The sequence below is a fragment of the Chrysochloris asiatica genome, unplaced genomic scaffold, assembly GCF_000296735.1.
Source record: "Chrysochloris asiatica unplaced genomic scaffold, ChrAsi1.0 scaffold00105, whole genome shotgun sequence".
In the NCBI taxonomy this organism is placed as follows: domain Eukaryota; kingdom Metazoa; phylum Chordata; class Mammalia; order Afrosoricida; family Chrysochloridae; genus Chrysochloris; species Chrysochloris asiatica.
The window spans coordinates 2,094,012-2,119,966 of record NW_006408623.1 but is presented as its reverse complement, the minus strand read 5'-3'; the positions used below and the strand labels follow the sequence as shown (position 1 = coordinate 2,119,966).

Sequence of the window (25,955 nt, the reverse complement as noted above, 5' to 3'; positions counted from 1 at the left end):
TCCCTCCCTCCCTCCCTTTTTTCTCCCTCCTTATGTCTTTTCTTCTTGTGCTCTAAAACACTGTCAAGAGCTCTCTTGCTGTCTTTCCTCCATGCTTGCAACACACACAAATGGGAACCTAATTACAGATTGGTGGTGGTAGTGATATGCCATGGAGTTGGTTCCGACTCATAGCGACCCTGTCTAGGGTTTCTGAGACTGATTCTCTATGGGAGCAGAGAGCCTCCTCTTTCTCTGCAGAGTGGCTGATAGATTCTAACTGCTGAGCTTGTGGTTACCACCCAGCTCTTCACCCACTGTGCTACCAGGACCCCTTAACTATGGATTAACCAGATCAAAAGGAAACAAAGACGTAGAGCCGTATAACGCTACCAAAGAAGACTTCGTTTACTTTATTTTAAGAGACGAAGTCTTGCCATCTGAGCTCCTAAGGAGCATTCTGACTGTGGTTCTGCCAGGACAGATTTGTTGGTTCTTCTGGTAGTCCATGGTACTTTGAATATTCTTTGCCAACACCACAATTCAAATGCAGTGGTTCTTCCTTAGTCCTTGTCCACCTTTCACATGCAAAAGAGGCTATTGGTTTAGGTCAGGTGCACCTTAGTTCTCAAAGTGACAGTTTTGTTCTTTAACACTTTAAAGAAGACTTTTGTAGCAGATTTGCCAAATGTAACATGTCATTTGATTTCTTAACTACTGCTTCTCTGAGAGTTGATTGTAAATGCAAGAAAAATGGACAACTTCAGTCTCTTCTCCGTTTATCATGATATTATTTTTTGGTCCAGTGATAGGGATTTTTGTTTTAATTACATTGAGGTGCAATCCATACTGAAGATTGAAATCTTTTCATCTTCATCAGTATTTCAAGTCCTGTTTGCTTTTAGCAAGCAAGGTTGTGTCATCTGCATATTGCAAGTTGCCAATGACTCTTTTTCAAACCACATGTCGCCTCCTTCTTCATATAATCCAGTTTCTCAGTTTATTTGCTAAGCATACAAATTGAATAAGTATGGTAAAAGGCTATAATCCTGGTGCCCTACTTTTCCTGATTTTAAACGATGCAATACCCTCTTGTTCTGTTTGAATGTTGGCCTCTTGGTTTATGTACACGTTCTTCATAAGCACAGTAAATGTTCTAGAATGCTCATTCTTTGTAATGTTATTTATAGTTTGTCATGATCCACACAGTCGAATGCCTTTGCAGAGTCAATAAAGCACAAGTAAATATCTTTCTGGGATTCTCTGCTTTCAGCCAAGACCCATCTGACATCAGCAGTGATATCCCTTGTTCTGTATCCTTTCTGAATTCAGTTTGAATTTCAGGTAGTTCAAATTGAAATTCAGGTAGTCAATGTACTGCTGCAATTGTTTTTGAATTATCTTCAGCAAAATTTTACATGCATGTGATATTAGTGATATTGTTCAATGGTTTCCACATTCTGTTGGGCCACATTTCTTCCAGTCAGTTGGCCTGGTGGCTGTCCTCCACATTTCTTGGCATTGACGAGTGCTTCTAGTACTGCCTCAGTTTGTTGGAAGATTTCAGTTTGTGTTCAGTCAATTCTGGACCTTATTTCTCACCAATACCTTCAGTGCAGCTTTAACTTCTTGATCATATGGTACCTGTTAAAATGACTGACTATCTACCAGTTCTTTTTGGTACAGTGACTCGGATTATTCCTTCCATCTTCTTTTGATGCTTCTTGTATCATTCAGTATTTTACCCATAAGATTCTTCAATATTGCTACTCGAGGGTTGAATTTTTTTCTTCATTTCTTTCAGCTTGAGAAACATTGGGTTTGTTCTTCCAATTTGGTTTTCTAACTCTAGGTCTTTGCACATTTCATTATAATAATTTGTCTTCTCAAGCTGCCCTTTGTAATTGTCTGCTCAGCGCTTTTACTTTACCATTACTTAGAGTAGCTTTAGCTTCTCTACGTTCAGAGTAGAGGACCTGAACCTTCTGATGACCATTTTGGTCTTTTCTTTCTTTCCTGTTTTTAGTGACCTTTTGCTTTCTTCATGTGGGATCCCACCTTTGCTTTCTTCATGATGTCATCCCACAGCTTTACTAGTCTTTGGTCATTGGTGTCTTAGGCATCATATCTGTTCTTGAGATAGTCTGTGAATTCAGGTTGAATATACTCAGGGGTATATTTTGGTTCGTGTGGATTTATTTTAATTATTTTCAGCTTTAGTCTGAAGTTGTCTATAAGCAATTGATGGTCTTTTTCACAGTCTGCCCCTGGCCTTGTTTTGGCTGATGTTGAGGAGCATCTCCACCATCTTTTCCCATCGATAACAAGTAGAGGCATATGTCAGAGATTAGCAATTAGGCAGTAAAGTGAGCCACACATTGTTTATGTTTCTCTGTGTGTATGAATGTTTGCACTGTCTTCTAGTCTAGCAAGTGCACAATAGCATTATGAGAAAGTTTGAAATGATACAGGACACAAAGTGAGCCCAGCCAGGCTCTGGGGAAAATGGTGCCAGTAGATCTGGAAGCTTCTCCAAAGCCAGCTCTTCAGTGTAGTAGTTTCATGAGAGTGCTTCCAATACAAAGTACTTTGGAGCCAAGGAGGAGAAAACCCCCCACATTTTCAAATATAAATGCACTTAAAACTCCCATTCTTGAGTCCAACAAGAAGATTTTTTATTTATACTTTATAGATTACAAAGGTTTGTGAACAACCATGAGCTAATTGCTTACTTAGTTTTCCAATAGTTTTTCAGAATTGTTTCTTGGAAAATGTTTGTGACTGACAAACGGAGGCAGAGATCACAATTTCAGGTCGCCATTTCTTATTTATCACAAAGTTACTGAAAATTGAAAGTGCATGACATTTATAAAGTTAATTACATAATTAGGGTTCAGCAGTTGGTGAATATCTTCAAGCTTTAGGCCAGTCATTAGATTCGTTGGTACCTTTGTAAATTGCTTAGCTGAGGCAGAAGAGCTTCGGCTTTCCTGGGTGGCTACGTCTGCCATTGTCAGCGCAAAATCTCATTTCACATGACCTGTTTGAGTTCTAGATGAATGGTGTCCTTTTGAAGAACATGCCAAATATTCTACTTTTTGATAAAAACAACCTTTTCGTAAGTCCGACTTCTGTATGCCATAATGCGTTGGTGCTGTTAGGCACTACACCTGGCTTCCATTTGTCTCCAGACTGGTAAGAGCTGTGGAATGTTCAGGAAACACTGTCCGTCTTTCTTCCTAACCTTAGCTTTAATGATCTTGGAATGAAATAATGAGAAGTTAGCTAGCAAGTTGAAAATCTGTTTATGATATGTAAAGTTTCCTGATACTGAATGGATCTGTTTGGCTGTAACCTTTTATGGATGGTCATTTCAGTTCAGAAAAGATGGTGTTAACTGTTCTCACATAGATACTGTTTTTTTATATAGGTAGAAGACTTTTTGAGTCTCTCCACAAAGCTGTCTGGATTCCATATTTGTGTTGACAAAGGGACTTTTGATGCCATCAGCCTTAGTCCTGACAATGCAACTGAGAAGAGGAAGCAGTATGTGAAATCTCTCTCCAGGGTGTTGAAAGTCAAAGGCTTTTTTCTAATAACCTCGTGTAATTGGACCAAGGAAGAGCTGCTGAATGAATTCAGTGACGGTAAAATGGTTACATGTTGCTTGTACGTGTGTGTTCTCCTCGGGTTTCATGCAAACAGTAGCTTTGTTTCTCTGTGAAGCTGTAGGGCCTCACTTTTCTGTTGTGGGAATTGCCTGCTTGGCTTCTCTCTTATTGACTTTGGGAATACTTGTATCTACAAAGCACAAAGGAATAATATTGGTTTAGATCCAGAGTCCTTTCTGATATTTTCCCAAGACATGCTTGCACTAACGTACTAAAATATATGAGCCTGCAAAAGCTAGATTCTTTATCTAAGCGATAAAACCCAAACCCATTGCCAATAGGTTGATTCCGGCTCATAACGACCCTGCTTGGCAAAGCAGCAGTGCCTGCAGAGTTTCCAGAGCTGCAGTCTTGATGGAAGGAGGTTGTCCTACGTTTCTCTGCAGAGCTGCTAGTGGCTTTGAACTTTCCACTATGCCACCAGGGCTCCTTATTTAAGCTGTGCAATCTGTTATTCAGAGCATCAAAGAAAAACACATGTATTGTGTTTCTGGCTTCAATGTGCTCATTTACTGGTGAATCTCTTAATAATGCAAAGAATTGATTTTTTAAAGGCTTTGTTGTTCTTGATAAGTGCTGTCGAGTCGGTCTATATTCATGGTGACCCCGTATAGGGTTTCAGAGGAGTGGCTGGTGGGTTTGAACTGCCAGACTTGTGGTTCACAGTCCAGTGCTGATCCTACAGGGCCACCCAGGAGTCCCTTACAGGCTTACGTGAGGAGAGTTGTAATTGTAGAGATAGTGAGAACAATTATTTCTAACATGGTGCAGAAACATGTAGAGAGTCCACCGTACAAGTAACCCCTGACTTTTGACATGTTTAGTTAACAATCAATTGCATTTATGACTGGCCATTTTTTTTTTTTCTATTTTTCGGGGACACCTTATGTTAGTAATATGCGCTACGTACAGTGTTGCAGTATGTAATTTACTGATGTCATCATTCTCAGATATAAAATGTTTCCAAGCCATGAAGACAATGATCAGATTTATAAAGCAGATAAGTAACCATAGTAATGAAAACTTACATATTCAATTCCTGTCAGAGCCGGCTGAGAACCGAGTAGTCATTGGGTTGGGCCCCCAGTGTAGTTGAAGGCTGCCTGTGGAAGGCTTGCCTGTGAATTCAATTCCTGTCAGAGCCGGCTGAGAACCGAGTAGTCATTGGGTTGGGCCCCCAGTGTAGTGGAAGGCTTGCCTGTGGAAGGCTTGCCTGTGAATTCAATTCTTGTCAGAGGCGGCTGAGAACCGAGTAGTCATTGGGTTGGGCCCCCAGTGTAGTTGAAGGCTGCCTGTGGAAGGCTTGCCTGTGAATTCAGTTCCTGTCAGAGGCGGCTGAGAACCGAGTAGTCACTGGGTTGGGCCCCCAGTGTAGTTGAAGGCTTGCCTGTGAATTCTGGAGGAAATTGTTGCTCTCTCCAAGATGTTGGTGCCGAGGCAGGATCTTGTTTGTTCCGTTAGCAAAATGTCTACAGAGTCGCATAATGTCTATGAGTCGGAATGGACGTGGTGACAGTGGGTTTTTTGTTTTGTTTTTGGTAGCAAAATGTAATTGGTGTTATGTCTGCTAAGTGAGTTCTTTGGAAGACTGCTTTTGTCTGTTTTAAAGAGCATGCTATCTGCCCGTTTATTCATGCCCCACTGTGAGAGTCTCTACTAGGTGTTTGCTTGTTTTCTCCGTAGAATCCTTCTCAGATTATGATTACGTTTTCTTTTTAATGGTACCATGTTAAACATTTTTATAGTGGCGGAACATATATCAACAAGATCTGTGGAGTCTGATGTAAACCATTTCTGCTTCATCCATGTTTGCATGCACAGCTGAGTGATGGGAATTGTGTTTACCGTATTGTGCAGCCGCTACCACCATCCATTTTACTCCGTTTTCTTTTAAAGCTTTAGTGGGAGGAATTTCTAGGGCTGAGGATTAAGTAAATAATGTGGTGTTAAATATCTGGTTAAATTTTGAAGCTCTGTTGCCCCAGCTAATGGGAAATGAGTTACCTCGAGAGAGCAGTTTAACAGGTGCTGTCACTTCTGGTGGCTAGTTACTGACTGCGGGCACCTTGTCTCAAAGCTGTTATTTCTGCTAAGGAGGGAACAGGCAGGAGTGGAGGGAGAACGCTTCAGACGTGTACTTTGTGTGGACTCCGCTCATGGCTTCATTACCATTGCCTTTGGAAAACCAGAATTATATGTGATTTATTATCTTTTATTTCATGCCATTAATTTTATTATCTTCCATGTTACATTTGTTTCCTCTAGAACTGTTGAGGCCATGTATCAGTTGTCCTCCCCCCTTCCTGAAGTCTGACAGTTGTAATAAACGCTCTGAGTAACACGGCACACATAGGACAAGTTGCTTTCCTGGCTTTTAAATGCAGGTGTTCTCCTTTGCCCCTGGAACAACCAGACAAAAACATGTTTGTCTGTCTCTCATAATGAGGAACAGACTTCAGCCTGGTATACCCAAACCAAACCGTTACGTCGATTCCAATTCACAGTGACCTTAAAGGACAGAGGAGAACTGCACCCCCACCCCCACCCCCCCAGATTTCCAAGGCTGTAAATCTTTATAGAAGCTGACTGCCACACCATTCTCCTGCGGAGCAGCTGGTGGGTTCAAACCACTGATCATCTGGTTAGCAGCCAAGGGCTTTCATCACTGTGGTACCAGGGTTGTCTTAGCCTAGTACAGGTTGCTTAAAAAATGTGTCTGTGTCTGAGAACTACTGAGCAAAACTTTAACTTGCTTTCCAGCTCTAGAGGGGACTACAGAATTTAAAAAAACGAAATGGGCTTTGGAGATAGACATGAGATGCTGAGAACACTGGATGCTACACGTGGCTGATGAAGGACCTCAGTGTTCCCTCGGTTAGGGCTGGCTCCCAGTTTCCTTTGTGTGGGCTTAGCTGACTTCACCAGTCTTCTAAGGTTCTTTGCATCTTTCCCTTTTTGAATATATTGTCATTGATGTGTGCCTTCGAGTCGATTCCGACTCAGAGCTACCCTGTGTAGGGTTTCTGAGGAGCAGATGGTGGGTTAGAACTGCCAACCTTGTGGTGTGCAGTCCAGTGCTGATCCTAATATGTAAAACTGTTGAAATGGACCTTGTTTTTTTTCCCCTGAGAGCGTATTTATTTAAAAAAAAAGAGCAAGACACTTTACCTTGCCGTTGGTTTTGATGAGGGTTACTGAATCAGTTACCAGATGGTAGAGTGTTCTCATATGATGTTTAAGGGATTTGACTTTATTATAACTACTGAATTAAAAAAGAAAAAAGTGCCACTCATTATGGGAAAAATAGGAAGATATCAATAACCCTAAAAGAATCACATGTATTAAAATAATTAAAATTCTTCCTTATTCATCAGTGGGCTACAATCACTGTTAAGATTTTAGGATGTTATCTTTCCAAGTGTAATGACCTAATTCTGCAGGGTTGGTCCAGTGAGTTAAAAAATGAAATAGTCCTGGCAAGTTCACCAAAAAAAGCTCTGTTTTCTCTTGACAGTTATTACAAAGTATTTTAAGCACATACACAGGTACTCAGAAACTCTGTGTGTGGACCCGTGTAACCACCACAGGGGCACCATCAGCCCAAATTGAAATGCATTATTCCATTTAGAAGACCTTGGTATGGGTCTGGTTTTGGGGTGATTTTCTTATGAGTAGTTTTTAAGTAGTGTTTTAATATTTAGTTATTAAGATTTGCCCATTTTGGACTAAGAATCTGAATTAGAACGTGTGATGACACAAAGTATAAAAGACACATTGATACAGTAATATATTTCCTTCTTAACATTTTCTTACTGTTTACAAGAGTTATTTGCACTCAAGGCATGGAAATGTAGATAATACAGAATTCACTTCCCCCCAAACTCATAGTCCCTCATTGAGGGAAAACCCATGGTTAAATGAACAGTTTCGTCTCTGACCTTCCAGCCTTTTCTGTTGTATTTTATAGTTTAGGAAAATGCTGCTTCATCTGATTTTGACCCTAACCCAGTCACTGTGGGTAGGTTAGGGTTAGAGACACTGCCTGTCTCTAACCTCTTGGCATATAACTGAAGTTTCTGGTTAAGGTAACCTGCCCTGTGTGTCTCTTACCTAGCCACTTGAGTTGGGACTTGAACCCCTGACTTCTGATTCTTATTTTTTTTTTTAAATCACACTTTGCTGCTTTAAAAGTTACTAGTTCCTTGTCTTCCCATCTCCTTCACCTTAAGTTTGTTTTATGCCTTTTTTAATTTTTATTGTGGTTTGGGTGACAGTGTACTTGCTTTATGGCGTGACCTTTGGTTACAGATTCATCTATATTTCCCCGTTACTTACCTTCTCTATATTGTTGTTGTTGTTAAGTGTCACTGAGTTGGTTCCGACTCATAGCGACCCTGTGTAGGGTTTCCGAGGAGCACTTGGTGAACTTGAGTTGCCGACCTTTGCAGTTCAAACGACCTTACGGTCCAGCACATTAACCCACAGCGCCACACTGGACTCCACCTCTCTGTATTAAGTGATCTTATGTTAGGAGCCCTGGCATGGCGCTGTGGGCTTATGTGCTGGACCGCAAGGTTGGCAGTTCAAGCTCACCAGCTGCTTCTTGGAAACCCTATACAGGGTCACTATGTGTCGGAACTGACTTGACAGCTCTTAACAACAACAATATATTAAGTGTGATGTAGGTTGAACAAGCATTTCAGGTAATGCCCAGCCCCTGGTGAGAACTACTCAGAGCAGACGAGCTGCTTCCTACAAGTGGGGGCTGAAGTCGGTGAAAGGAGAGGCCTAGTTGAAGGCCTAGTAAACAGGAAGTGGGGGCTGGATGGAAAGCTGCTGCTCTGCAGTTTGCTTTTGGTCTTTTTTGTGCCTTGTCCAGTTGCAAACGGTTTTTGGAGTATACACATATGTTACACTTATGTAGCACAAATACTTAAAAAATCAGAAAATCAAGTCCAGTTGCAATTTGGCGTTTGGAATCATGGTTTTTATAAAGGGTTTGAAAGCACAACACTGACACAAACATTTCCCTAGCCGTGGGATTCAATCATTAATAAAAGTATTTTTGTTTTGTCTGACAGGATTTGAACTTTGCGAAGAGCTGCCGACACCCAAGTTCAACTTTGGTGGCAGATCTGGAAGCAGTGTAGCAGCGTTGGTTTTCCAAAAAACATGAGGCTTCTCCTCGGGCCATTTCAGTTAGCTTTTTAAAGAAGTTGCACGTGACAGTAGAGTTGACGCAGAAAATGCCAGTCCAAATGATTGCTTCGTAAGTACTCAGGCTGCACGTGCCAAGTGGTCACAGCGGGAAGCAGAGAGTCCCAAGCATGGCTATGGGGTGTTTGAGACCATGACAGAGAATTTCTCATTTTATTTTGTATTTGAAATGTAAAATCTTTTCTTTTTGATTAAAAAAAAAAAAAGTTTGTAATTGGCCCAACAGTTGAAAACTTTCACACAGTAAATTAATTTCCAAAAAGCATGTATTCTTGATTTCTGTGCTTTAGTAAAGTTGAAAAAAAGTTATTTATAAAGATGTAACCCAACTATTGCAGGCCAGAATACTATGCAAGACAACTTTCTTAGTGTTTCATTAGATGATTTACGAAGCGCAATGAGAAATACTATTTGGGGTTGAATGTTGTAATGGAGGTTCTTTTTTCATTGATCTCACATTGGAGAAAAGCCCCTGGTAATTAAGCAGTATCAGAGGAACATATCAGCTGAGCCTGTATTGTGTGGCTGATGGTCTTCTACACACTGCGAGGAATAAACAGGAAGTTGAAAGGAGCAAGGACTAGCAGCTAGTGCTGTGTGCAGGCATAGTGTTAGGTTGTATGAGTTACTAAATCATTGAGCCTTCCCAAAGACTTTTTGAGGTCTGTAGTACTTATTCCTTTACTGTGTGTAAGAAACCTGAAGTGAATAGAAGTCATATCTACAAGGTCAAACAGCTGGTTTAGGGTGAAGCCAGGATTCCTTGAGAACCTCTTGGCTCTAAAACTTGTAGCATACTCTGCCTCCCAGAAGCTCATCTCTGCCTCGCTGGCATTTATGGGTCACTACCTAGAACATTCTGTTGGAGAAGTTGGGGGCTTTGCTCTTGACAGTGATTGATTCTTATCAACGGAAAAAAGATTGAAGTTGTCAAGGTCTTCATTCTTACTGGATCAACTATCAACACTCATGGAAGCAGTAGTCAAGAGATCAAGCGACATAAAGCATTAGGCAAATCTGCTGCACAAGACCTTTTTAAATTGTTGAAGAGCAAAGATGTCAGCTTGAGGACTAAGGTGTGCCTGACCCAAGCCATGGTGTTTTCAATAACCTCATATGTATGCGAGAGCTGGACAGTGAATAAGGAAGACCGTAGAAGAATTGATGCCTTTGAGTTGTGGTGTTGGAGGAGAATATGGAAAGTGCCATGGGCTGCCAAAAGAACTAATAAATCCGTTTTGGAAGAAGTACAGCCAGAGTGCTCCTTAGAGGCCAAGATGTCCAAACTTTGTCTCTCACACTTCAGACATATTGTCAGGAGGGACCAGTCGCTGGAGAAGGATATCATGTTTGGTAAGGTGGAGGGTCAGAAAAAAGAGGAAGACCCCCAGTGAGATGGATTGGCCAAGTGGTAGCATCGATGGACTCAAGTGTGGCAACAGTAGTGAGGTTGGCTTAGGATCGGGCAGTGTTTTGTTCTGCTGTGCATAAGGTCACTATGGGTCAGTACCGACTCGATGGCACCTAACAGCAACAACAGCCTAGAACATCCCATTGGAGAAGTTGGGGCTTTGTTCTTGACAGTGCTGTCCTGTCAGCGCAGTCTCATGCCATCCGTCATGGTGTTCCATCAGCTTCTGTTCACTTATCTGAAAAGACTTGCCTGGATCAGAAAATGAAGACCTGGGCTGTGACATTCTTTGTGCAAGGGTGGTGGCAGTTAGCTAAGCCTCCAGGGGCACGAGAACAAAGATGCGCTAGTGAAAGGCTAGTTAGCGGTGGTGGTGTGCTGTGGAGTCGATTCCAACTCATAGTGACCCTGTATAGGGTAAATCTTTACAGAAGCAGAAAGCCTTATCTTTGTCCTGTGGAATGACTGGTAGTTTCAAACTGCTGACCTTGAGCTTAGCAGTCCAACTCATAACCACTGTGCTACTAGAGTTCCTTTAGTTAGCAGTGTTGTTGTTGTTGTGAAGTGCTGTCGAGTCAGTTCCGACCCATAGCGACCCTGTATAGGGTTTCCAAGGAGCAGCTGGTGAACTTGAACCGCCGAACTTGTAATTCAAATGGCTTTGCAGTCTGGTGCATCAACCCACAGCGCCACACCAGCACTCCTAGTTAGCAATATGAACATTTCTGAAAGATAAGGTTGATTAATATGTAATATTACTTTGCTTTTGGGCTAGTATCTTAATATTGAAATAACACAACTTTTAAAAAAGTGCTCATAATTGTGTATGGTTTTCAGCTTTTGGGGTCTACTGGGTTACATAATCAAACTAACAGAAGTTTTGTGTATTTCACAAATGTTCCTCTAGTAATAAGTGAGTCTAGAATCGCACCCTTTTTATTTTCCTTGCCTCCTCCCCTCGCCCTCTCTCCTTTCCTTCTTATTCTGGGGGCGGGTGAGGGATCTTTGATATAGATCATTGTTGGTAACCGACCAGTATGTTTCCTCTTTGCTTGTTACTAGATAGCTTTAGAGAGAACACATTTACATGAGTTTTCAACAGAAATGGAATTTTGTAAAAGCTTTTATTTTCGACATGTAAAAAGTGAGAATTACTTCAAAATATATGCAACTGAAACCTTTAAAAATTGTTACTTTTACATATTGATTAGACATGCGCTTTTATGCCATCTAAACATACGGTTTTATGACTTATTGAGATGTGATCCTTGTTTTCTCCCCTGTTGTTGTTAATTGCCATCAAGTCAGTTCCAACTCATAGCAATCCTGTATAAGGTTTCTGAGGAGTGGCTGCTGGGTTTGAACTGCCAACCCTGTGGTGCTTACCTTGCAGTGCCATAACAGGACTCCCTAATATTCTTGGATTTCAAATGAGGCCTTCCATGTGAGTAGACAGCCTTTTGGCTAGATTCACAGATGATGTAGAATGAGTCCCCGTTGTTTGTTTCATTTGCAAAGATGAAGGCTTTTCTGGAATTCTGAAGGGAAGAGGAGTTGTCCTCTATTCTTATCAGCTCTTAGCGGTTGCAGTCAGGACAAATGAAAGGTCCAAAAATCCTAACAAGAAATTAGTATTTGAGAATAATATCGAGTTGTTAAAAGCCAGGCCAGTAAATGTCCCTGAGTTACTGAAACAAGATATAAATGCCTTATTGTTATTAACCTTGGTTCTGTTAAATCCTGGGACTCTGTGGGTGTCTGTGGAAGAAATGATGCGGTTATAAAAGCGGCAGTAATTTAGGTGGTGAATGCTGCTTTCTGTGGATAAGGAGTTGGAATGGTAATTTTATTTCATCAAAAGACACTCTTTATTTTGAGGAATCTTGTTTGAAATGCAAACGAGAGTGCTCTGTGGAGCGTGCCCAGAATTGTTGCTTTTCATGATGACGTTGTTGCAACTGCACAACCGGCCACTTCCGTGTGTAGGAAATGCGTGTACACATGCCAAGGGAATTGAGGCCTGAGTGGGCGGCTCACACCAATGAACAAATAGAAAGTTTCCAGAACGTTTTGTTTGAAGCCAGGTGCACAAGTTCGAGTTGCTTTCGGGACTGGCACTTATGCATAAGCTTGACGAAATCCACTTTAAAATATGTACAAGCTGTCCCTGAGTGATTAGTTTTTAATTTCTTCCCCCTATTGTTGTAACAACTAGTTAGTCTGTCCTCTTCATTTGTGATGTGAGTGCAATCTTCACTTTATTTTGAGGGGAGAAGAGAGCTGAACATATACAAACTACTAGTCTCTGTATGAAGACTGTATTTCAACTCACTTATTGTGTATTTTAAAATTTCACTGATACTATAATATGGTACTACCTGCTGCTCTTAATCCATATTCATCCCAAGTATAAGAGAAACCTTAATTTTTAAGAAGCTGATATTAGTCATTGAGTTTCATATAGCTTTGGAATAATTTCTCTGAAGTTGATACACAAAGAAATAGAGTGCCCTGTCCCATGTTAAAAGGTTTTGTAATGTGTGTTCTCTTAAATAATGCTGTGTGTTTGTGTGTAGCCATCAGATGGCTTGAGTGACAATATGTATACAGACGAAACATCTCTTGTGTTCAGGCCAGCCCTCTGCTGCTGTGAGGAGGCCTGGGTTTGGTCTTTAGCTAGAATGTGTGGGCTCCGGCGACAAGCTCTGTGCTGTGAGAGCAAGAGCCTACAGCAGTAGCCCCTTTAGCTAATTGTGCGGTGGTCTGGGTGCACTCGGGAAGGAAGTGTATCTGGTACAGTTCACTGGAAGATAACTGCCCGAACCCAGGGCTTGACTGGGGGGAGTGGTGGGGGGCTCATGGCAGGTGGAAAGACACGTGCATCGAGCGTGGGAAAAAATGGGGGGAAATCCTGATCATTCTCTCAGGGGGGCAGGGAACCAAGACGCCCTTAGAAGGAGGAGGAGCTCATGAGCATGTCTTATTAACAGTTCATGGAAGAAAATGAATGCTAATTTATTCTTCATACACACCACGCAATTTGTCAGAAAAGGAAAAGAATAGTTTGAAGTTCTTTGGTCATTTGATGGATTCCTATGTTAGGGGCATAGAAATGAAACTCAACATTAAGCTGACAAATACCCAAGCCCACAGGCTACATCCATGCTGAATAAAACCAGCTCTACAATGGGGCTCTGAAAAGCAGCCGTAAGAAGCCTAATGAATGATTGAATATGACCTTAGCAAAATCCCTGGAGTGTTGTGGAAAGATCATTCATTTCCAGCTTAGATGTCAAGATGGGCTCGAGAAACCAGAAAACAACAATAAAAAGAGCTTGTGTCCCTTCCCGAGTCTTAAAAATCTGCCCAGCACAGCACATTGGAGTCCTCAGAAGGGCCCCTCACTGAATCGTGAGCTGTCACTGTACTGTAGGCCTAGGAAAGCCATGTTAAAAAAATTAGGAACAATTCCTAAGCCATGAATAGATCAACATCTTGCTTTTTGGGGGAGTAGAACTTCAAGAAAAATGGGGAGGGGGGGCTGTATGGATCAGCAGAATGTACTTTTGTCACGCTGACGCCATTGTAAGAAAGACTTACAACCCAGAGATCCAGTGTGCCTGCAAGTATTTGTACAAATTACTTACTTGCCTAGCTTATTAGGGGAAGACATTAAAAACCATCTCCGTCTGAGCAGCCCATCCAGAAGAAGTGATAGACCCTTCCAGGATATTTTGTTCAATATGTTTTGTGGCTCTGCATCAGGAAAAGAATCGGATTTTGGTCATCTTTATCGTGCATAGGGCTCTGAAGGTTTTTAAGAAAAGTGAATCAATTTGTTTTTCCAAATAATCTAAAAGTGAGTCCATGAGCCAGCAGCACATCCTGGCTGTTATCTCAGAAGCCTGGAAAGAAATAGGAAAATGCTTTGGCTGACTAAGTTGACCATGAACTGTCTTTATCACTCTTCACTGATGTACAGATAGAGCAGTTTGTGGTGATCAGTGATTAGTGTGCAATGGAAGGGCCGCTCTGGCTTTCCCTGCCGCTGTCCCTGCAGCTTTGGTCCAAAGTGGGGTCCGGTGGGGTGGTGGGTGGGGGTGGGTGGAATGGTCCGGAGGTCGAGGCTGAATGGAGAAGAGGGGGTGCTGACAGTTCACGTGTTTCAGCTCGTTTCCCCCTCCAATATGAACTGTCTGCCCTTTGTTCCCATCTAATTTTAGTACATCCTGGTTTAAAAAAACGCCTGGATGAAAAAATGTTCGGATGCTTTCCAACCCTAGCGAGGCGGGGGTGGGACGGGAAGGAAGAGAGGAAAGAGTGGTTTCTAGTCCATCCCCCTCTGCCTTGCTGCCATAGCATCTCGCCTGTACTTTTGGGTTTGGTCGTGAAATAAACGTAGATGCACTGAAGCAACAGTAATTAATTAGGTTTTCCTCCCAGGTCCTTGACAGGAAGCCTCAGTGGAGTCTGGAGTCAGGGACAAGCATACTGTGGTTGCTAATGAAACACACAGTCAGCACGGTTTGGAAGAAAGACCTGAACTTGTCAGTGAAAACCACACGTTGTGTTGTTGCTGAAAGCAGGGCCTTTGAGAGCCCTTTGTATTTCCTTCTAACAGCGTTTCTGCTTGCTGATGTTTTGAATAAATATTTGTTGGTTTTTGAGAAGCAGTCCTAAGCGAGCTGCACCAGTCTGAGCTGTTTATCCCCTCAGTAAACCCTGCCGGGCCTAGAAGGAAAACCCTCCTTCAGTGAAGAGAGCCAGTCATGTCAAATACTTGATAATATAGTTGGTTCAGGAGGTAGGACAGAATTCCGTATGGCGCTGCAGTTGGAGTTGTCAATTGTTGTACTTATTATTTAATTAAAATGTAATTAACTGGATTAAACCAAGAGGGGACCGCTGCATGCTAAACCACACCCTGAGGCCTGTCTGTCCCAAAGGCTGGCTCATTTTGTGAGCCTCGGTTTCCTCCTGGAAACTCTGCATGCCGAAGTGCTTGCGTAGTCAGAAGCCAGAGCGAGCATTTTGTCACTGAAGTGGTCCATTTGATAAAGGAAATTTCAGATGATTTTCTGTACTTGATTGGAGTTGATTTTATAGCAACAGGCATTATGTATTTAACATCTCTTCAGTAATGGAATAAATATCAAGGGGAAATGCTTTCTGTTTATTGAGCACTGAGTTTTGGAGAAAACACACGATTGGACCTATGCAAGCTACTTTTCCTCCATCAGGAAGATGCTGTTTCATGCTCTTCTCTGCCTTGAAATTGGTTCTCAGCCCAAGAGAAAAGCCTGTAAAATAGACCTCCATCAGATGCTGTTGGTGTTGCAAAATGTGAGTCCGTTCCGACTCATAGTGACCCTGTGTAGGGTTTCCAGGGAGCTGCTGGTGGGTTTGAACCACCGACCTTGTGAGTAGCAGTCCAGTGCTTATCCTTGGGTTTAATGAGGTGTGGGCTGAGCTGCTGTCCTTGTTTTCCACCTTGCACCATCTAGCTTTGATTGTCTTTGATGACGCTTATTTTCTTTGCTGTAAGTTAACAGTGAGTGCCCTTGACAGTGATCCTTTAAAGTTGCATGTTGAATAGCCCTTTAAATGGTCTATCTGACGCTACCTGAATTCACAGTGCAGCTGGCAGTGTCGTGTGTGGAGTACGGTGGGCCGGTTGTTTATGCTGCCGGTGTTTTTTCTGTCACCTTGTTCTTGCTGGTGAAGTGGCTGTCTCAGGGCCAGGAGTGCTGAGTGTGACTCGAGGTGCTGCCGGCATTGTGGAGTGTTGTTTTCTGTAGATCCCCTCTGAGAGCTGCAGTCTCTGAGCCACTTGCAGAAAGCTGTACACAGCTGAGAGTGAGCTCAAGAAGATACGGATGCTGTGATCTAAGCTTTCATTACTTAAATTTAGGTTGTCGAGCAGTTCAGTCATTGACTATCCTGATTTTGGTCAAGATATTTTTCTGTTAGTTCCCTTGTGGAAGTGTGGAGGAGCTGTAAGCTAGTTTTTATAATAGCTAGCTCACTTCTCATTCAGATCAGCTCCTTTCTAGGCCAGGTACTGCTAGCCTACAGCAGCAGGCTGTGCACAGACAAAAGCGATGCGGCCATCCCTCTTAGATCCTGGACTAGAGGAGTGCGTAGGAATGAAGAAGACAAAAGATCTTTGCTTTTGGTTAATCTAGCAGATTGATAAATTGCTGAGGAGAGTTCGGAAACACTCAGGCTAATATGTAGGGCAAATGTTCTTTTCATGTGTGACTCCCAGGAATGTTCTACCCTTTGGAACCAGAGAGTAATTTTTTCCCCTCTTGATGTTTTCAATCCAAAGGATTCAGTCTATAGATTGAGTATTTAAACTTTAAATAAATCACAAACTCTATCAAGTTTCACAGTTTTCTTTGTTAGGGGGCTAGGAAGGAGCCCCGGTGATGCTGTAGGATAAACACCAGCTGCTGCAAGGGAGAAAGATGAGGTGTTCTGCTTCCGTAAAGATTTACAGTCTCAGAAACCCTCTCGATATAGTCGCTATGAGTCAAAATCACCTCAGTGGCAGTGGACTTGGTTGTTTTTGGAGGCAGGATAGCAGACAAGATGAACAGATCACTAGGAATGAATTAAAAATAGAGCTTTCTTGAGGCAGCGGCGTTCAGAGGCAGGAAAACTAAGATTTGGTCACTTGTATATCAAGTCCTAAATCTGAACATTCCACTCAAGAATATTGAAGGACAATATTGGAATGGTATGTAGAAATGTTCATCCTTCCAGTTTACAGTTGAAGTTAATCTGTGCTGCTAAACTGTCTCCTAGCTGGGATTCATTGTACAAGAATAGGAAATCACCTGGTGGCTTGTTCTCAGCAGCATTCCTGGGGGAGTAACTGAGGCGAACTAGGGAAGAGGTGGCTAATCCGACCAGAGTGACCCTCATTAAAGTCTGCATCACCTGAGGTCTTAAGTAGATCAAGGAAAGGCCAAATTTTAATCATGCACTTGAATCTTGTTAGAATAATACAGGCTTGATCAGTTTTACATATGCAAATAACTGAATGTAGATGGTTAAAAGCCTTCATTCATTTTGATTGTTTTATTTACTTAGGCTTTTTGTCATGTATAAATGCTTGTTTTTTCATGCTTGTGTTGTTGTTGTTTTCTTGTAGCACATAGCACCAACAGCTACTGCTAACGTTGGGGGGTGGGGGGTGGCGCGGAGAACACACACACAAAAAAACAAACCCCCAAACTACCCAGGCCCTGTTGCTCTGTCCCCTGGAGCTCGCTTTGCCCTGAGTTCTCCCTGCCAGTGAGTTGCAAGCGTGACATTTGCTGTGTTTTCAGCACCTGCCAACTTGGAAACCAGGGTTTGTGCTCAGGATTTAGGCTTACAACCCACACTCTGTGGTGCACAATGCCATCCCAGCTGGCACGCTTTCCTACCTCAGTGGTGCTAGACGTTTACTTACTAAGCTGTGCAGACTCACATACGCCGATTTCAGCAGTCAGGCCCCTCCAAGCTGCTTTCAACTCTCATTTCCTATCAAAGGAGCTAGATTGGTATCAATTAATTCACTGCTGTGATTTTCTTCAATGAAAATAAACGTGTTACGTTGGGTATTTTTGTTTGTTTTTTTTAAAGAACTAAGGTACCTCTTTAAATAGGTGGGTGTATGTGTGTGTGTGTGTGAGTATGGGACTAGAACTGCAAATGTGATTCCAGCCAGAGCTGTAATTCATTGTCACCAGTGGAAAGGTTTCAGGCCATAAGGTGAAAGAGTGGAAAGGAAGGCACAGAGAGATTATTGTTGTCGTTAGGTGCCGACAAGTCGGTGCTGACTTTGTGTTCAACACAACACAGTCCTCACAGTCGCGCCCAGGCTTGAGCCCGCTGTTACAGTCATCGCGTCAGTCCATCTCACTGAGGGCCTTCCTGTTTTTCTTTTATTAAATGTTTTTATTTTGGATTTGGTGAAAGTTTACAGGGCTTCACATTCAACCATTCATATAGCTTGTTTCATTACATTGATTATTATCCCCTCCATATATCATCAGTTTACAGTGTTTCTCTCTATCCTCTTTAGCTTTTTTTTTGGATTGAGGGGGACTTGCCTTTTTGGAATTTACAGTCTCGGCTTTTAGGGAAGGTTTTTACATTTGTCTGTGGATATCCAGGGCTCATGTATGAGATTACTAACAAGCATTACTGAATAATCAGATGAGGGACAGTTTGCTATGTCTACTAGGTAGCTAAAGTCTGATCCTCAGAGCCTATGGTTTGGACGGTCAACAACGCTTGGGCCCACAGGGGCTTGGCCTCCTGACCGGGTCTGCACTGTCTGCATCCGAATCCTCCTTATTTATTGTTTGTTTAAGGGACGCTGCCTGTCTTAGGCGGTCAGTGCGAATTCCTCAGTCTTACCAGTCATTGAAACTCATTGCAGCATGGCAATGGCTCTGTCTTAAGTTGCCGAGGTTCCACGTGATCCTTACCCGTCTCTGGCCACACGTCCAGCATAAACAGCCGCCATCCGAGGAAGGCGGGGAGGGAGGAGATCGGCTGGGGACCCCATACGCAAGACGTTGCCAGCCCGCCACCTGCTCTAAGGTGACCAAGCAGGATCACTATGCTGAGGTTCAATCAAGTTCTTAGGGGGCTTCCTGTTTTTCATGGACCCTCTACTTTGCCAAGCTTGATGTCCTTCTTCAGGGACTGGCTCCTCCTGATAACGTGTCCAAAGTTTGTGAGACAAGTCGTGCCGTCTTTGCTTGTAAGGAGCATTCTGGCTGTACTTCTTCCAAGACGGATTTGCTCATTCTGCTGGCCATCCGCAGTGTAGTCATTATTTTTGGCCAGCACCATCCATAATTCAGAGGCATCTATTCTTTGGTTTTCCCTTATTCATTGTCCTGCATTTGCACGGACATGAGGCTATTGAAAATACCATGGCGCACATTAGCCCTCAAAGTGACATGATTATTTAAAAAACAAACAAGCAGACGAACACTTAAACGTGGTCTTTTCTAGCAGATTTGGCCAACGCAATCATATATTGCTTGATTTCTTGACTGCTCTTCCATGGGTGTTGATTGTGGACCCAAGTCAAATGAACTCCTTGACAATTTCAGTCTCTTCTCATTTATCATGATGCTGCTTATTGGTCTAGTCTGAGGATTTTTGTTTTCTTTATGTTGAGGTATAATCCATACGAATCTTCATCAGTAAGTACGTCAAGGCCTCTCTGCTTTCAGCAAGCAAGGTTGTGTCTTCTCCATATCAGTTTGTTAATGAGTCTTTGTCCAATCTTGATTCTGCATGTAGCCCAGCTTCTTGGCTTATTTGCTCAGTGTACAGATTGAATAACTCATTATCATCAGTGGAAACATTTCACACGGCAAGATGAAAAGAACAAACAGGAAGGAACAGAAGGACTAATGTGTCACAACCTACCATGCAGGTAGGATTCTTGGTTGTAGCTGGCTCATAGATGTGGGGGAAACGATCCACCTTTTGTTCTAAATAAGACCACGTGAGAGAATTGCCAAGAATCACCCTTATGGGTAGGTCAAAAAACTTGGCTTCCGTCTGTAAACAAAAACTTTGAGTATTTTCCAAAGAAGTATATTTTGCTGAATTGTTTTCAGTTGCTAATTTCTTTGGAAGAAGTTAGGTGGATTTGGAGCTGCTTGCCTTCTCACAATCCATTATCAGCAGTTTTAAAGGGGTCTGCTTTTTTTTTTTTTTTTTTTCCCTCTTTTTTTTAAAGGGTCTTTTCACATGTAGAAAGGACAGTGTGAAATGTGAATGACTGGCTTTTAATACACCAGTTGTGACAAAGAGGCGGTGGCTTTTGGAAGCTGAATAAAGGGGTTAATACACAGGCATCTGCGTGCCACTGTTGGGTCCAACGTATATGACACGTTTGGCGTTTGCTTAGCTCACTCTGTTAATCTAAAATGAATTGGATGTTACTCTCTGGAATCAGTGGCTACTTTTTAGTGGTGAGATGCAGATTGATTGAATGGGGGAAGTGAGCAGCATTCACAGTACTTGCTCAGCTTTTCATTGTTTGAAGGTCACATTTGTCTGGTTCTATGGACACAAAAGTACAACACCCACCAACTAACTGGCTAGGACACTCCATAGTATGTATCAGAACCAACCTTTACCCTCCTCTGCATAAACGTGCTTAGATGAACACTTTTATTAGCTTGTTGATACAAGTTCTAGTAGGTTACACCCTTTCTTAATAAAATACACCCTTATTGTCTCCTGTTGCTTAAGAGCTTTAAACCTGGAATGGGGGAGTTTTCTAATATAGCAAGATCCTCTGTTTAAACCACCTGGGCCATTTAAGTGGATAAATGATGCCTATCAGAACCACATCCTGCCTCCATTTGGGTGCCTGCATTGGGGGAGCCTTGGATGTTGCTGAGTTTTACATACTGGCTTGGAGCAGGGAAGGCCGACATTTGTTTCCCAGTGCATTCCATGAGGCCAGTCGGTATGAGTTGACGATATGGAAAAGTTTTTTAAGTGATTACTTTTGGCTTATTTATGGGTGTTTTCCTAAATAGGCCTGTGAATATGTGTTTCAGGCTCTGGGTGTGCTTGAAATCTGGTCCTGATTTCATTTTGACTGTTGAGCACAAAGGCTAACAGCTCAGTCTGCCAATTGTAGCTTCTTCTTGTTTAAAATCTAGAGTTTGACCGAGTTTCCATCTACTCCTTGAATTCAGCAAAATTCGATCATCCATCTTTTGGGTAGGATTTTTCTACTAGAGAGCCCTGAAGTGTAGCACTAAACATAGTGGGGTATTTTGGGTAGGATTTATATAATCGAGAGCTCTGAAATGTAGTACTAAACGTGGGGCTGTTTTTTTGGTAGGTCTGTAGGACTGAATACAGAATGTGGGGGGAACCCAGACACTACAAGGCACTGGGCTTTCATTCATGTACATGCGTGTAGCCTTTGGAAAGTCATGTCTCGAAAAAGCAAAAGCTGCCCAGTGGCTAGCAGCACACCCCCTGAAGCAGGTCTTCTGCTTCTGAACATTCTTCATTCAAGAAGGGCCCAGAACCAGAAAAACAGGCTGCTTTAGATTGGAAAGGAGGCCTTACAGCAAAGGAGTTCACCGTAACTACAATCCTTGGAATTTTGTGAGCTGAAAATCAACCTGAATGGAACACGAATAATGGCTGCAGTAATTGTTTCCAGGCCTGGGACCCCTGCTTCTTGGTTTTTTTAAAAGCTGACCTGATGAAGCTAGTAATTGCAGGACTAAACTGAATGTTTGCCAGCAGGAGTCACTCTAGGCCTCTTATAAAAAGTAAGTTAAACCCGCTCCTTAAAGCTCTCCAAGGCTCAGGTAGCCCTGTGATAGGGTAGCACAGCATCCGGAAATGCTGATGCTTCTCAGTTGAGTGTCTGCCTTTGTTAAACTCAGGAAGACTTGGTTCTTGATCCTTTCATGTGTGTTATTGTATGTAATCATTTGTGTGTATTAGCTCATGTGAGCTTTCTTAGGCTGCTTTACTCACACGCATCATCTACTTGAATAGATAGATGTCCTACCAAATCCTGAGGAGATATCACTGGCATGAGCTGAAGGAAGTGTCAAAAGCGATGTTAGCGCATGCTTTTCGGAAAAGAATGAGTGCAGTGTGATGAAAAACTGAAATATTTCAGCAGTAGCCATGAAATAGAATAGCTTCCCAAGAGCACACAAGCTCAAGAAGTTAATTGTTCATTTATGTTTGATACTGGGATTGAAACATTGGATTAAAACCAATTAAATGTTCCTAGAAGAAACAGAAGAAGTTTCCTGATTTATGAATAGAGCTATTCAAATGGTACAGACACAACCCATGTAAAAGAATGAGTTTGGGTTTTTTGAGGGGTGGGTGGGAGGTGTTGGCCACAGAGAACACATAACAGGCACGGGGAGCTCTTTTTTAAAACTTCGCTTGAAACATCTATTTTGGAATACGCGAAGGTCCAAATATGCGCCCATAGGTAGGAGTAGCTGGAAATGAGGGCTTCTTTTCACGGGGAAGACAGCCTCCTGTCCCGTGTCCCGTGCCCCGTTCCGTTGCGTTGCGCTCTCCACCCCCCAGGTGAGCGGTACAATGAACTTGCGCTGCTGCTTGTACACGGTCACGGTAACATTCCTGAACTTAAGTCAACATCCTAAGTTACAGAGCGAAACATGCTCTGCCCTTGCTTAGCAACCACAAAGCCTGCTTTTCCCAGTTGCATGCATTTTGGATTTGGTTTCTGAAGTACACATTCCTTTATTGCGACCAGCGTTCCGAGTTAAGAAACTAGCGCTTTATTTTCCCCAAAGTGGGACCACACTTGCCCGGCCCCCTTCCCCGGCCGCCTGGCATGCCACGGAAAACGATCACGAAATCATGTCTATGAAACACCTCCAAACGCCGCAACCCGGAAGTTGGGTGTGCGACGCCCACAGGGCCCGTGCAGTGGGCGGGAGGGCGGCCCGAGGCCCCCGGCTCCGGCGGGGCCACTTCCCTAGGCCAGGCCCGCAGGCTGCCCTCCCGCCCCGCTTCGGCGGCGCGCCCCACTCCCCGCCCACCGCGGCGGCGCGCACAGCCCCCGCCTGCCTGCCCGCCGCGCGCCTCCCACCGCCGCCCGCAGCAACCCAGCAGCCTCACGCAGTCGTGCTCTGCGGCCCCGCGGCGGCGCGGACAGCCCTCCTGGCCGGTGCAACGGACGACTTGCACACAGTTCAGGAAGTGACAAGTCGATTTCCTCCTCCCTGGGCGCCGCGTACAAAGCGCTCTGCGCCGGCTGGAGAGCGTGCGCGCTGCGCGGCGGCCACGGAGAGCACCCGGACAACCCGGGAGCGACAGCTTGGGCCTGGCTCCGGAGCTACCACAAACCACCCGCTGGCCGACCGATGCCCGCCTTACGCGCCGTGAGCTGCCTGGCCACCGGTGCAGTGAGCCGGCTTTCTAGCGCTGCGCTCCCTTCTGAGGTTGGTGGCTTCCTTTTTCCGCTGTGTTTTGGATTGTGTCGGCTGGTTTCTTGGGGCGCCTTGCCGCTCCGGTTGCAGGCGTGAGACTTGTCAAGAGCGCACTCAGGGAATGGGAACCAGCCTGGCCGCTGTGGAGAAGTCTGCGCTTCCCGGGCGGCACGGGGACGGGTGCGCCCGGTGTCTGTTCTCTGCGCCGGGTCTCAACTTGAGCCGTGTCCCAACACTGAGCTCCAGGAGCGGGTAGCCCCGCTCGCCCCGAAGTTCTCGCATCTATTGGAGACAACTCTTTTGTTTGAGGAAGTTTGCGTGCGCCACCTCCAGGGTGCGGGCACTCGGCGGGGCCCCGGCTGCTGGCCTGGCCGGGGCGGTCACTTTGGGGGTGAGGATGGGGGTGCCCGCAACCAGGGCTTACGGAGTGGGGGAGCTTGTGGCAGCGTGGCTTTTGCACATGGCGAGGAGGACCGTCCCGCACAGCGTTCTGCCAGGTCTTGATTTGCAAGCCTGTGCAGCCATGCCTGTGGTTTCTTTTGAGTGGGGTCGTGGGGAAGAAGGCGAGGACCCTCTGAGTCTGGGCAGGGCCTTGGGTTTGCATTGCTCCAAGTGTTTGCTCGGGCACCCCACCCCCGCCCACGCACTTGGGGAACAATGCTCCCGGGGCCCCGGACAGGGCAGTCGAGCAGCGCCAGGTCACGTGGGCCGGCTTGCTAGGGTCCTCATGTCTAGACGTCCCCCGAAGCCTGGCTCCCTCCATCTGACCGCCTGGGTTCATTAACACATACAGTACTTAGTCGGATGGTGAACAAAGAACAGCTCTTTGCAGCGTTTGATGAATGAGATTCTGCCTCCTATAGGCCACACTGCGAGTCTTACATACGTTACAGTCTCTGGACTCAGTGTTGGGGAAGTGGCCCCCAAGGTGGGCTGCATACAGGCTGGGAGCCCAGGGCAGGGCATTTGTGCCGCCGCCGTCACCGCTGAAGCGCTTGCCTTGCAGAGCCAGTGCAGATGGAACCCGGCTGCCGGTTGTTCAACAGGAACAAATGTTTGTGGAATTGTTGGATGGTGGAGAAAGGGGCTGTTTCCTGTTGCCTGCTGCAGGAGTTGGAATGGCATTGTTTATTGGCCTAGGAAGCCAGCGAGCGTCTTACGCAGCTTACAACATATTAGCAGGCTTCCAAATGACGTGCGAGCATATGTGTTCTCAGCAGTTCCCAATGGTTGGAAGGAGACACCTCCTTGTGCCAGATCGTGGACACTGACTTGGAAGCTGCCACTCTGTTTGAGGACCTGGGGGACAGGATGGAGGACACAGTCCCGGTGAAACACACTGTTCTTGACTTGGCCGTGCTTTGGTTTCATTTTAATTTGTTCTCTCAACAGTAACTTGTTTCAGATACAGTTTTGATACTGTATTGCAGTCTGAAGGGTCATTTTCCTGCTTAGTTGCCTAGGTAAACAGTAAGCATGCTAACCCACAGCAGCCTTCCAGGGAAGAGCTTTGGTTCTTAAGGTCTGGTTCCACAGTCTCCAGCTCAGAGCCTGCACATATGCTACTCCCCCTGTAGACCAGGACACTGTTCTCATCTGCTCCCGGGAGCCTAGGAAAGGAAGGCAAGACTGGGGTAAGGCCTGCCGTTAATTCCTGAGTACCATCTCACACTTTGTTATAGTGCTCTTCCAGTTCAAATAATTTTGTCCAGAAGGTAAGATTGGTGTACAATGATTTTAATATCGAAGACAAGCTTTGCCCCAAACCTGATTGCTGCAGAAATGGACTTGGAGTTTCCCCCAACCCCCCAATTAGGACAGACTGAAGCATGTCACTGCTTTAGTTAAAACCATGAGGCTGCAGGCCTTCATCAGTTTCGTCCCACTCTTTGCAGCTTACTGGCTACTGTGCACAGAGGCAGCATAGAAGTTCCTCAAGTTCCTTTGGAAGGAAGAGCTTTAAGATAAAGTAAGGTCATCATGGTGGTGACAAGTCATTGACATTTGACATTGCAGAACAATTTGGAGTGTGTTTTCAGAGCTCTTCAAGAAAGCTTCTCAGCCACCGTTTTCTAATGTGGGCAGTGGACCCCTCAGACTGGTTCAGTCACTGTCTTGTCAGGAAGGGTGACTTTCTGGAGGAGTTGAATCACACTCAGAATGAAAATCTTTTCTGTTCTCACCTTTGGGTGGGGGCAGGGAGGACTGAAATCAACAAATCGTTTGGTCAGCACAGCCCCCATGATTCCCACCACTGCACACACACCTCTGATGTGTCATAAAAGAAACCTGCAGGCGTAGTCTGTTATGTAATATGCTGATAATACAAGTTTCAGTTTTAGATGGGAACCAGATGTGGAGGGGCTTGCTTTCATTGATCCAACAAAGGGGGGACGTTTCCAGTTTCTAGATGAGCTGACCCCAAAGGTGGTAGGATGATGATGATGATGATTTTGTTGTTGTTGTTGTTTACTTCAGTGGAGAATCCCAGACCCGGGTCTTTTTCGAGGTTTTTGTCTTTTGGCTTGGCGCATCGCTGCAGCTGTCCTTTTTGTCATTCTCTTCCTCTCTTGAAAGAGGCCCGTTTGTTGCCAACATGAAGCACATAGCCAGGTCTGGCTGGGCTCAACGAAGCTTAGTACTGCTGCGCTTCTCTCGCCTCGTCCCTCGTCCAGCTGCTGCCCCGTCCTCCACCCT

The 25,955-nt window shown here is 44.3% G+C and overlaps 1 protein-coding gene across 1 annotated transcript in view; it reads left to right on the top strand.

Annotated features, from left to right (window-relative positions):
- Positions 1-23,214, top strand: part of METTL10 (methyltransferase like 10) — a 48,561-nt gene extending 25,347 nt beyond the window's left edge. The window contains exons 5-7 of the mRNA XM_006867469.1: positions 3,410-3,626; positions 22,390-22,434; positions 22,580-23,214. Of these exons, the coding sequence (XP_006867531.1) occupies positions 3,410-3,626; positions 22,390-22,434; positions 22,580-23,214 (897 nt within the window). The remainder of the gene's footprint in view (positions 1-3,409; positions 3,627-22,389; positions 22,435-22,579) is intronic.
- The last annotated feature ends 2,741 nt before the right edge of the window (positions 23,215-25,955 follow it).